General features: G+C 46.2%; 1 protein-coding gene across 6 annotated transcripts; it reads left to right on the top strand.

Annotated features, from left to right (window-relative positions):
• The first annotated feature begins 391 nt into the window (after positions 1-391).
• ATPSCKMT (ATP synthase c subunit lysine N-methyltransferase) lies at positions 392-11,986 on the top strand. 6 transcript variants are annotated; one of them, XM_035101303.2, is made up of 6 exons: positions 392-452; positions 3,585-3,714; positions 4,377-4,672; positions 5,986-6,165; positions 9,103-9,153; positions 11,215-11,984. In XM_035101303.2, exons 3-6 carry the CDS (start codon positions 4,388-4,390, stop codon positions 11,413-11,415), a joined length of 717 nt encoding a protein of 238 aa, XP_034957194.2. In that variant the 5' UTR covers positions 392-452; positions 3,585-3,714; positions 4,377-4,387; the 3' UTR covers positions 11,416-11,984. The 6 variants fall into 6 exon arrangements, with proteins under 6 accessions (XP_034957194.2, XP_034957193.2, XP_060134146.1 ...); XM_035101302.2 differs by lacking the exon at positions 392-452 and adding an exon at positions 466-719; XM_060278163.1 differs by lacking the exon at positions 392-452 and adding an exon at positions 728-931 and having other exon boundaries at positions 3,585-3,711; positions 11,215-11,986.
• The last annotated feature ends 379 nt before the right edge of the window (positions 11,987-12,365 follow it).

A 12,365-nucleotide genomic window follows, 5' to 3' on the forward strand; every position in this document is an offset into this window, starting at 1 on the left:
ATCAACATGAAGATCGTAGTTCTTATTACAGTCCCGCATCCAATACAAATAAGTCCCAACAAAAACAAGCTTTTGTCAGCACCTCTTTCACCATCTGAGATGATGGACTCCTGTTTCTGCTGCTGCCGCCGCCTTCTCTCTGGGGAGAGGACGCCAGGCTCAGCTCAACTAAAGCCCTGGATTTCTCCATATTCTCTGCGGGCAGCTCCCCCTTCCACCTCCAGGGGTTTGCGAACCTCAAAACTTTTGTTGTGCCCCTCTACAGTTTTCCTATGTCTAGGCGCCAACCACCCTGGACGGGACGGGGGCGGGAAATCCTGAATTCGGAAGCGGAGGTTCCCCTTTCCCTCCTGCAGAAAACGCGAGACAGTTCAAGCGGCGGTCTTGATGGTTCAAGCGGCGGTCTCGCTTCGAGAAGCACCGAGGTGGCAGAGGGTCTTCTGAACTCGATGGTATCCTTTGGCTTTTCAGTGGAAGCAGGCAGGGGAATCCCTTCACTTAGGGGGACGCCCTGTCCCCCCCTTTCGGAGGGCACAATGGTGCAGTCTGCCCGGAGTGGCGGCCTCCCTTGACGCTTCTGCCCGTAGTTGGGGCGCTCTTGGCCTCCCTCCCTCCTGCGATGGAGTTCTCTGCCCCGCAGGAAGAGCCGCGCACATCCCTTTTGCTGCGTTCCCAAGGGGGACTCCAAAGAAGCCTGGACAGGATGAGGCTCTGCGTGGGTGACTGGGAGGCCGCCGTGTCCCCTTGTGCCTAGGGCGCCTCGGCCTCTAGTCTTGGTGCTGAGTGCTGCTTCTCAACAAAAATTCTGTTTTTTACTGCCTGCATCTTTGTTTTTCCTCCTGCTCGCCGTTCTTTGCCTTCCCTCTTTTCATTTTGCCATGCCGCCCTTTGCCCTCTTTCTTCTCCTCTTGAAATTGTGGTAAATGGCAAGGTAAGGTTTGACCTCCAAGATGAAGCCACGGGTCCAAAATCAACGGCCTACTCATTTATTAATTGGTATGCTGTCTAATAACAAGTTTCTCTGAGTGATTTCCAGTGCAATATAATGCAACTATAAACTAAGTATAAAGAGGAAAATAAAATTGGAATAAAAAAATCCAACACACGCAAGCACAGGGTTTAGATTTTGAAGTAAAGGGATTTATCCATTTGGTACTCTTGCAGGCAAGGGTGGTTGTTTTTTTTATCGGAGTTGTCTGCTAATGGAGGGGGAGGGCAAGCGTTTTTTTCCACTTCCCCCTTGCATCCACCTTGAAACATAATTTGGAGGGTTCCACCAACTGAACAGATATTTGGAGTGCAGGGAGGTGACAGAGGGAGAAAGAATCTGCAAAAATTGCTTCCCCTTCCATTAGCAGACACTTCTGCTGAAGCACCAGTGCATGGACAACTACTTGGATTCTTTCTTTTTTAAAATAATTTTTATTAATTTTCAGTTACAGAAATCCAGTATAAGCCTTTTTACAGTGGAACCTCAACTTGCATATGCCTCATCTCGCAGACGTTGAAGCCCAGAAGTAAACAACGGGTTTGCCGCGATTAGCGCATGCTCGGAAGCGGCTTCTGCCATCTGTGTGTGCGTATAAGCGGCTGCCGCCATCTGCACATGCACAGAAGTGCACTACCACCGAATGAGCATGCATGCTGTACTTTAAGGTCTGCTAATTCCCTTTAATTCTGCTTCCAAACCTATTACTCAATCCAATTACAATCCAATCTTGATAAAATCCCTTATACCACAGTTAACAATGGTCACAGAGGTGGTGACTACTCTAGAGTAAAGACGCTACTCCGTCTTTGCCTTTTTCATGCTTTTATTAGGTGCAGTCTATTTACAGTGATAGAGCTATACAGGATACATGCTTCCAGTTCTAGTCAGAACCCTGGAATGGGGATTCCCGCGTTTTCTTCCAACATAGAAGTCTGGGAATCCCAAATCTCCTCCCTCGTTTCTTTTTGCGTAATTCTGGAACCGGAGGGAAAGGTCTTCTTTCCGTGCTTTCCCTCCTCCCCTTTTCCCTCTCCCTTTCTTCCTCTCCCAAACGGAGCAGGGGCTCTGCGACCCTGCCAGAGCCATGTCCTCTACTTCCTGCTTCCCCGCTGGACTCTTCTCCCTCTCCGCTGCAGCTGCTACTCTGGGAAGAACTGCTTCTAAGGATGGGAGGGGGCTGTCTGTAGTCCCTGTCCCTCACAACAATGATTTAACTTCAGTTTGTACGGTATTAACACATTCACTTCGCCAGTGAAGCTCTCCTTCCTGAGAAGTATTAATCTTAATTGTTCCTTTATGTCTTTGTCAAATATTATGCCCATCTTGGTTGTTCCTGGTCTCCATTCCCTGATGGCAGATAATCTCAGTGTCTGGCTTGGGACATATGGGAGGAGACAGTCCCAAGCTGTTGAGGACTTTACAAGTCAGCACCTGGAACTGGGTCTGGAAACAGACTGGAAGTCAGTGCAGGCGACAGCACTGTCATAATATGATTAGGACACGGGTGGCACTGTGGTCTAAACCACTGAGTCTGAGCTCCCGTTGCTCTGTCCCAGCTGCTGCCAGCCTAGCAGTTTGAAAGCATACCAGTACAACTAGATAAATAGGTACTGCTGCAGCAGGAAGGTAAATGGTGTTTCCATGCACTCTGGCTTCCATCACAGTGTCCGTTGCGCCAGAAGCAGTTTAGTCCTGCTGGCCACATGACCCAGAAATCTCTCTGTGGACAAACGCCAGCTCCCTCGGCCTGAAAGCGAGATGAGCACTGCAACCCCATAGTTGCCTTTGACTTAACTGTCCAGGGATCCTTTACCTTTAGCTAATGTGGTTAGATAGGCCAGCCCCAGTTAACAATCTTACAACCCTATTCTGGACAAGCTGAGGTGTGTGGCCTGTTTACAAAGGCAGAACCACAAATGCTGCACTGAATTTGTCCAAAGGGTAGATTACCAGAACCTGGATAACCAAAGCAGATAAACTATCTCCATGTAGATAGGATTGCAGTTGGCAAATCAGCGAAAGCTGATAAAAGGCATTCCAGGCCAGGCTTAGAAGATGTTTTTGACCTCCAATATTGCATTCTGCTACCTTGCTGCATAGCTGTTTCTGGCCATTGTTTTGTATTTTGTTACTATAAAAGTTCTTTCACATGCCATACAGTGCACATCATGAATATTTACAGCCCAATCCTATGCAAAATGGGGTATAACAAGGGCTTATTGGAATCAGCAGGCCTAACTCTGCATAGGGTAGAGCAGATGGCCTTCAATAAATGTCTCTGGTCTAAAGAATGTGGCTTGTGGCATATTCTCCAGCATGTGGGACTTACAAATGACTAGGCCTGCACAGGGTTAGACTGCTCATTTCATTGCAGAATTTGCTGTGAAATGAGCAGCCTAATCCTATGCATGCTTACTCACATGTAAGTCCCGCTCAGATCGGTTGGACTTGCTTCCGAATAAACAAGCTTAGGATCAGGCCGAATGTGTCTGAATTCTCAATGATTCTGATAATGCATTCAAAAGAAGTATATTCGCATAGTGAGCTTATATAACACATGGTGTTTTCCATTTGTTTTCCCCCATTCAAATAGGATCCAATTTATGAAGGAACATTAACATTTCAAGCGTTAGAACACCAATGAACGTTACAGTAGAAATGCCGAAGGAAATATTTCTGATGAGAGATCATCCTTCATTATTCAGATCCTGCGAGACTGGGTAGTATGTATTAATACTAGATTGTATATGTACATTTTGTACTGTTTAAATGAGAACAGAGCTGAGGCATAATTCAGTTTCTCTCGTAATTCATTTTCGTTAATACAATTTGAGGCAGTGTTGACATGAGGCACAGTCCAGAAAGGAAATTGATGTTTTAAATTAGAAAGCAGAGGCATGATATTCCCAAAGCCAGGAATTTTTAAGTCCTGCTGCTGTGAATGAGAGAGATTTGAACACGAACTTCATGTATAATTAACTAATGAAATTTGCTGCTACAAGATGTGGTGGCCCATTGCTCAGACAGCTTTAAAAGGGAATAAATTTGTGAATGGTAAATTTATCTAATCCTTAATGCCCCCTCCTTGTTCAGAGGCAGTATACTTTTGAATGCCAGTTTGTTGTTGTTTCGTCAATTAGTCGCGTCCGACTCTTTGTGACCCCATGGACCAGAATGCCAGTTAGTGAGGGACAAACAGCAGGAGGGGGGCTGTTGCCTTTATGCCTTCTTAAATATATCTGAATTGTCTGTGCGGGAAACAGGACGTAAGATTGGGCAGCCTGATCCAGCCGGGCTCTTTCTCATATCTCCTGTTGAAATTGGGGTGTAAGAATATAAGCTGAATAGATATTCTCTTGTATAATAAATGTTTTCCCTTTTCTAGGTATTTTTGGTATGCCGGAAAAACTTTCTGGAGGCAACACAGCACAAGACATGATGCTGTTGATGGCCTCAGATGACGGCCCTAAACAAAGGAACTGGGGCTTACTGGTCACTGGTGTTATTGGTGGGTCATTAGTGGCCCTGTACGCTGTTGCTACGCCATTTATTGCCCCTGCACTGAGGAAGCATTGCCTGCCATATGTCCCTGCAACTTCAAAGCAGGTTGAAAATGTCCTGAGGATGCTAAAGGGCAGAAATGGACCCCTGGTTGATATCGGTAGTGGTGATGGGCGCATTGTGAGTAAAGTCAAGTTTTGTTCTTTTTGGAGCCATGCTATGTGGCACCGTGCTCAAAGTGTGTGTAGCTTTCATACAGGGCTAGAACTGGGCGAGACATAGGAACACATGAAGTTGCTTTGACGGATCCATTGGCACATGCAGTCCAGTCTTCTTTGGTCTCACTGGCAGCAGTTCCCAGGCAGAGGTTTCTTTCCCAGTCCTACCTAAGATCCTTTAATCGGAGATGTTTCCAGTTCACCTGCCAATCATGTCATTGCATTTGAGCTATAAAGTACATCAGTGGAGCTGTCAGCTGCAATCCAGTGTCCCTTGCCACACACACATGGGCACTTTAAAATTTGCTGCTAAGTCAGGTGTTGAAGCACCTCTGACTTTTCCTGCCCTGTCCACCATCTCAGGCATTTTGCACACTCCTTCTTGCTGCTCTAGCAGTTGGGACTCCACGTCCTAGGACAAAAGAACAAGAGGGAAAATGAGAGGGAGGCAGAGTTTCTGTGACTGCTTAGCTTCCTGGTTCAGGCTTCCATTCTAACCCCCAGCTTGGCAGGGCTTTGCAGAGCAGGGCTGCTGCAGTCACAGGCTGGTTGCTGAGGGATGATGGTGGCTGGGCCTAGTCCCTGTGCCAGCTCCAGCCAGGCCCAGCAGTTGGGTCGAGATCAGAACTAATGCTGGCAGCTTCCAGCAGAATATTAAACTACAATGATTCATCCAGTATTAAAAGCTTCCCTAAACAGGGCTGTCTTCAGATGTCTTCTAAAAGTCCGATTTCTTTGACATCTGGTGGGAGGGCGTTCCACAGGGCGGGCGCCACTACTGAGAAGGCCCTCTGCCTGGTTCCCTGCATGCACCACTCTGGTGAGAGAGTCTGCGGGCAGGTAGGGTCTCAGCCTGCGTACCAGATGGAGCTGGGAAAAGTTGCAGCTCTTGTCTTTCTAAACCATTGCAGGAGAAAATACATTATCAGGCAACCCTGACAGTAAGTGGCTCCAAATGAACAAATTGACAGATTCCCATTAAAGTGAATACCCAAATCGATTTATTCAGATATTTGCAAGGCTGAGATGTGCAATTGAAGAGATAATTGCTACAACAAGAAAACATTCCTTTTATTATTCCTATCGTATATACATGCAATAGAAATTAAATCCCATTGAACTCAGTATACAATGCTATACATGCCTAAGATCCTGGTGTATGTTTGCCTTATTTAAATTATTTTCTGTATTTTCACAAAGTACCAAGTTCAAATATTCAGTGTCCCAAGGAATCTGTTTATTTTACTGAACAAAGACTGATTTATCTTTTTGCAGGTAATAGCAGCTGCAAAAGTTGGATTCAAAGCTGTTGGTTACGAATTAAATCCTTGGCTCGTGTGGTATTCCAGGTACTGTGCCTGGAGAGAAGGAGTTCACCAGAATGCCAAATTTTACATTTCAGACTTATGGAAGGTACGAGAACATTTACAACTGATAAGTGGTGCAAGTAAAATGGTCAGTTGCAATACTGAATATGGCTTTTAACTTTTTTTAAAAAAAAATGCTGCATACTAATATTGAAATTCCAACGGAAAATTGGAATTTGAGCACACATATTAAATTAAATTAAAACCAGAGGCAAAATGGCCATCCCCCCTTTCCCCTTTCTTCCACCTTTGTGTTTGTGTCTGTCTTTGGGCCAAACAAGAGGCTGGGCAGGCCCACCCATTAAGCAAGGTGAGGCGACCATCTTAATAATTATTAATTGGTTTTCCCAGCCAGTCTGGGCAGCTTCCAACAGATAAATAAAATACAGTAATCTATTAAACATTAAAAGCCTCCCTGAACAGGGCTGCCTTCAGATGTCTTCTAAAAATCTGGTAGCTGTTTGTCTCTTTGACCTCTGATGGGAGGGCATTCCACAGGGTGGGTGCCACTACCGAGAAGGCCCTGTGTCTGGTTCCCTGTAGCTTTGCTTCTTCCAGTAAGGGAACCGCCAGAAGGCCCTCGGCGCTGGACCTCAGTGTCCGGGCAGAACGATGGAGGTGGAAACGCTCCTTCAGGTATACTGGACCGAGGCCATCTTGGGCGGCAGGATCCTCAGGAGTAGCAGGTCTGGTCTCCCAAGGGATGCATCACATGCTACTGCTGCTGTGACTGCTGCATCCTCCTCCTTGGATGCCAAATCTGCCCCCTCCTTTTCAGCCCCCTCCTCAATGCCACCTCCAAAGCGGCCTTTTGGCAAATCGGCTGCTGATCTCCTCCTACCCCTAGGGAGGAAATGGTGGGGGCTGCCTTCTAGGGTCTTCTCAACTCTGCACCTGCACAGCGTGATTCAGAGCAGGCCCCTTTGACAGCCTTTGATTCCCACTTCAACCATCAGATCAGGTAAATTTGATTCTCCCCTCTTTGTTCCTGATGTAGGTCTTCACTCACCCCTTCTTCCCTGATGGTGAAGGGGGCACTCTTGTGGTTGGCCTCAGGCTGACTAGAGGTGACACCATTCACGGCCTTAGCATTGCTTTATTGACTCATAAGAGCAGGTGGGTCTTTAGGTCTGCCACCTCCCAACACCTGTCACAATCTGAATTTACGGGGTGGGGGGTTGCACTGTGCTGCTCTTTAGATAGGACACCTCTAAGTCAGGGTTCCTCTCTGGCTTTATCTATGTACAGGCCCACATTCATTCAGTGCTAAGTCTTGTTGCTTTCCCCTTTGTAATGTCTATACTGTAAAAGACATCCTTTACTCTCCTTTAACGCAACTAAACCTCTCTCTCTCCTATTATTTCTCCCTGTAACTCTTTCAACACTTTGCTTGGTGTCTTCTCTCTTTCCTCTGTCTTGAATTCTTCAGCTTGCCTAATCTATTTTGCTCATCTTTAATGGTCACATTTTGGCTCCTTTTGGCTCCCTCTCCTGTATTCTGTAATCTTGTTTCGTTGTCCTTTTGAAGCCCAAATGGCAACATGTTCTGTTTCTCTGGCTAAAATTTATGATCTGAGCTGTGGGAAATGGAAGTTGTTGAATGCTGTTCTCTTTTGTTTTTGTAACACTGGGATTTCATGCTGTTGTCTTGCTATTTTATTTATTGTAGGCAACTTTGAGCTTTTGGGAAAAACAGCTAACATACATTTCAAAGGAATTAAATTAATTTCCACTACTGAACCTCACAATTTCTTCCATGCTGCTCCCAGTTGTTTGAATTCTTTATCTCCTGGTTTTGATCTGATTCTTTTCCTTGCTGTATTTAAATTAATTGGCCATCCCCAACCCAGAACCCACAAGTTGTTTTGGAATACAAGTTCCATCAGAGTTAGTGAAGAAGCAGGTTATCTTTTCACTGTTAATCTGATATGTTCTCATGAGAGTTAGTTGTTAGATGGCTGTGACTTTAAAAGAAACAGGAGTTTTTCAGAGGGTTGTAGACTAAACAGTTCCTCACATATATTATAATTACGTTTGAAATTCATGAAAATATAATGAAAGAGAAACATAAAAAGACTGGAACAGGAATCTTTAATATTAGACCAGCTTACCAAATTATTTATCCCTGGTTAAATATTAGTAATATCTCTCCTCTTAAGAAGCCTTAACCTAGAAAGTTTGCTCTTGAGTGTAATATGATCAGTATCCCAACTTAGGGACCAATCTAGGCTTCTTCCAATTGAAGTAAAGCCTAGGAAAAACACACAAAATGAATTGTTTAGAAGTAGAAGATAAGTTTAGAAAATGAGACTTTCATTTGCTTATGCAGCAGAAATTCAGATAGGTGTTTTTAGTGGCAGGCAAGTCAAAGTAGCAAAACTCACCACCAGTTTTCTTCCATCGTCCATCTGTAGAAACGGAGCAGGGATCTCCACTGCACTACATTGCTGCCATTAGACAGCTGGAGCAAAATGTTTAATTTAACTTAAATACAGATTTTCTGATTCTAAGAATGTAAAAGAAAGAACTAGATGTACTTTTTCATCACGTTACACACACATATGGTCTGTACTAAGTAGACCAGGGGTCCCCCAACTAAGGCCCGGGGGCCAGATGCAGCCCAATCGCCTTCTAAATCCAGCCCATGGACAGTCAGCATGTTTTTACATGATTAGAATGTGTCCTTTTATTTAAAATGCATCTCTGGGTTATTTGTGGTGCCTGCCTGGTGTTTTTACATGAGTAGAATGTGTCCTTTTATTTAAAATGTATCTCTGGGTTATTTGTGGTGCCTGCCTGGTGTTTTTACATGAGTAGAATGTGTCCTTTTATTTAAAATGTATCTCTGGGTTATTTGTGGGGCATAGGAATTCGTTCATTTCCCCCCAAAAAATAGTCTGGCCCCCTACAAGGTCTGAGGGACAGTGGACCGGCCCCCTGCTGAACAGGTTAGCTGACCCCTGAAGTAGACAGACAAACAGAATTTTTAGAGGATGAATATTTATGACTACCTTTTTTTTAATAGGTCAGTTTTTCCCAGTACACAAATGTTGTTATATTTGGAGTACCTCAAATGGTAAGTTTCTGTTATCCTATATAATAATGTCCATGTTGTCCCTGCGTCCAGATGTCCCGTGTGTCCCTGGGGTACTGCGCATGTCCCCCAGAGACACAGGGATTGGACGGAGGGACAACCAGGGACACAGGGATTGGACCCGTGCTCTCGGGACACAGGGAACAGCCAACTGCCGCTCCGCCAACCGCCGCTCCGAAGCCCAGTCTCATGCTGGAGGTGCGCGGTGAGGCGGCGGGGGAGAGAAGCGCTCCCCCCCCCCGGCAGCCTTGCCGCACACCTCCGGCATGGGACGGCGCTTCCTCGGGGAACCCGAGGAAGCCGAAGCGGCAGCGGGCGCGGAGGGAGGCCCGCTTTGGCTTGGCAGCGGCGGGAAGAAGGGGAGGAATTCCTCCCCTTTTTCCCGCCGCCGCCAAGCCAGTCCCGGAGCCGAATTGCGGCGCGGCGGGGTTTTTCGCCGTTTGCCTCCCCCAGGGGAAGGCAAACGGCGAAAAGCCCCCGCTGCGGACTGGCTTGGCGGTGGCGGGAACATCCCGCCACCGCCAAGCCAGTCCCGGAGCCGAATTGCGGCGCGGCGGGGTTTTTCGCTGTTTGCCTCCCCCAGGGGAAGGCAAACGGCGAAAACCCCCCGCTGCGGACTGGCTTGGCGGTGGCGGGAAGACCCGCCACCGCCAAGCCAGTCCCGGAGCCGATTTGCGGCGCGGCGGGGTTTTTCGCCGTTTGCCTCCCCCAGGGGAAGGCAAACGGCGAAAAGCCCCCGCTGCGGACTGGCTTGGCGGTGGCGGGAAGACCCGCCACCGCCAAGCCAGTCCCGGAGCCGAATTGCGGCGCGGCGGGGTTTTTCGCCGTTTGCCTCCCCCTCAGGGGAAGGCAAACGGCGAAAAGCCCCCGCTGCGAACTGGCTTGGTGGTGGCGGGAAGACCCGCCACCGCCAAGCCAGTCCCGGCAGGCCGCTTCCTCTAGCGCCCGTTTTTAAACGGGCTAAAATCCACTAGTTGAATCATAAGATGATCTAGAATGTTGGTATATAGAAATCAATTAGACCTTTTTAATGAATGGGTAGGACAGAATCCTTGTTTCATGTTGGGGGGAGGGAATAGAAACTGCTTATTAGAAAGGCTAACCAATAAACTGAAACTGACACGGGGACAAATAAAAGAGGACGCCTTCACTCCAGTATGGCTCCCCTTTATCACATACACAGCCCAACAAGACAACGACAAGAACCCACCAACAGCATGCAAAGCAATCTGGCTTACTTGACCCAACAAGTCCTCCTCTCCTCACAAAGGTAAACAGATCCCATCACAGACAACCAACCACACCCTGGGCCCCCAACCTCTCTCACTACCAAGGAAACGGAACAAGCGAATAGACACAAAACCCCACACGTACACTGCCAAAAACAAAATGCCCCCCTCATCTCCCCCCTTCTTCCTGATCTTATACTGTACTCAACACTAATGTCTTATAACAAATGCGACTGACCAGTAGAAAAGACTGTACAACTTGAAAAAAAGAGACAAGGCATGTCCTTTTGTAAACCATGAAAACCTTTAATAATAAAAATTTAAAAAGGGGTAGAAACTGCTGCTAAAATGTGAAACTCTCCAGAAGTCTCCTCACAACCATTCAAGTGCATAGAGCCTTCCTTCCTCTACAGAGTGCTTATTGCAGGCTACGTCCGTTGTGTCTTCTGCTAATTTGCTATTATCATTTCTGTACAGCCAGTGTCTTATTTCACACTCAGCAAACCTCTTTAAATTCTTGCATCCCTCTACCAGCCCACTGAAGTCTTCCAAGGTGATTCTAAGGTTCTGCCGAAGTCTTCTGACATTTAGTCCTCACTTATAATTGCATACACTGTTTGACATGTATGTTCCACAGTACATTGTCCCTTGCCTAACTTTGAAAGGAATTGGCAGTTCCTGGATGTTCTCTGTCAAGCACTGGAAAGCTAATGTTTTATATACCCAGTTAGTTATTCATATGCATATCTTAGTGCTGAACACCATGTCCTCCCCACCATCTGAAGGGGTTTTGTGTGGTTTTGTTCCTTCACAGATGCTGCAACTAGAGAAGAAGCTTGGAGAAGAGTTAGCGTTCGACGCCCGGGTCATTGCCTGCCGCTTTCCTTTCCCCCACTGGAGACCAAATCAAAGCCTTGGAGAGGGCATTGACACCGTGTGGGCCTACGATTCAGGATCCTTTAGAATGAAAGAAGAAAATGATGTGATTAAGACTAAGTGCATTCTTTCTAATTAGTTGAAATTCCAGAAGGATTGCCCTGGTGCCTTTAAACAGTGAATGTGGCTGTTTTATAGATAGTATTGTGTCTCTTAGGCAGGTGGGAGAATATGTCAGAAGTGGTAGCACTAAATGCTTTCCTGAATATTTCCTGTATCTTGTCAAGGAGGGCTTCAGTCATGAAAAATACTTGTACAATTTTCCCCCACCCTAGTCATGGTTAGGTGGGATATAACTTTAAAAAGTAAACGACAGAATTGTGACTTACCAGTTCTTAAAAATGTGTCCTCAGTTATATGTGTATCTTGCTATAATGCACATTCAATTGTAATTTCTAACAAGGTTTTATTAAAAATTGGGCTGTCTGATACAGCTAACTTTCCTTTGAGTATTCTTTGTGCTTTATGATTAGATGAAGACCTTAGGCACCCTTCCTCTCTCCCTCGCCGCTTCCTCTTCTATCTCCCCTCCCCTTTCCTACTCAATACACTTCTACTTTGTCAGAACAAGAAACTGTATTACCACATTTTATGAGGACAGAGATATTTAAAGTGCCTGCCAGGGTGCAGGATCATGGAGGTGGGACAGAAAGAGTACTCCGTGGTGTGTGTTTGTTTGTGTGTGTGTGTGTGTGTGTGTGTGTGTGTGTGTGACTGGAGTTACAAGTCAGTACAGAGCATCAGAAGAAGAAGCCAATGGGGGGAGTTCAGCATCATGCTAAGTTAAAGTCACTTGGCGGTACATAGTTGCACTAGCATACTAGGGCAGTATACTACTAGGCGGTATACTAGTTCTGCTGGCTGGTTGTATAGCAGATTGATGTAGCCCCAACACTTCTAGTTGCACAGCAAGCTTCTGCATCCATTGCACTGGATTTCATATTATGGAGCCATTATTTTTGCCTTTACTCCAGTGCAACAGCTCCTTGAACCAGTACTCGGAGAATGTTGAGACCAAGCCAGTATGTT

This window comes from Zootoca vivipara, chromosome 8, assembly GCF_963506605.1.
Source record: "Zootoca vivipara chromosome 8, rZooViv1.1, whole genome shotgun sequence".
Taxonomy (NCBI): Eukaryota; Metazoa; Chordata; class Lepidosauria; order Squamata; family Lacertidae; genus Zootoca; species Zootoca vivipara.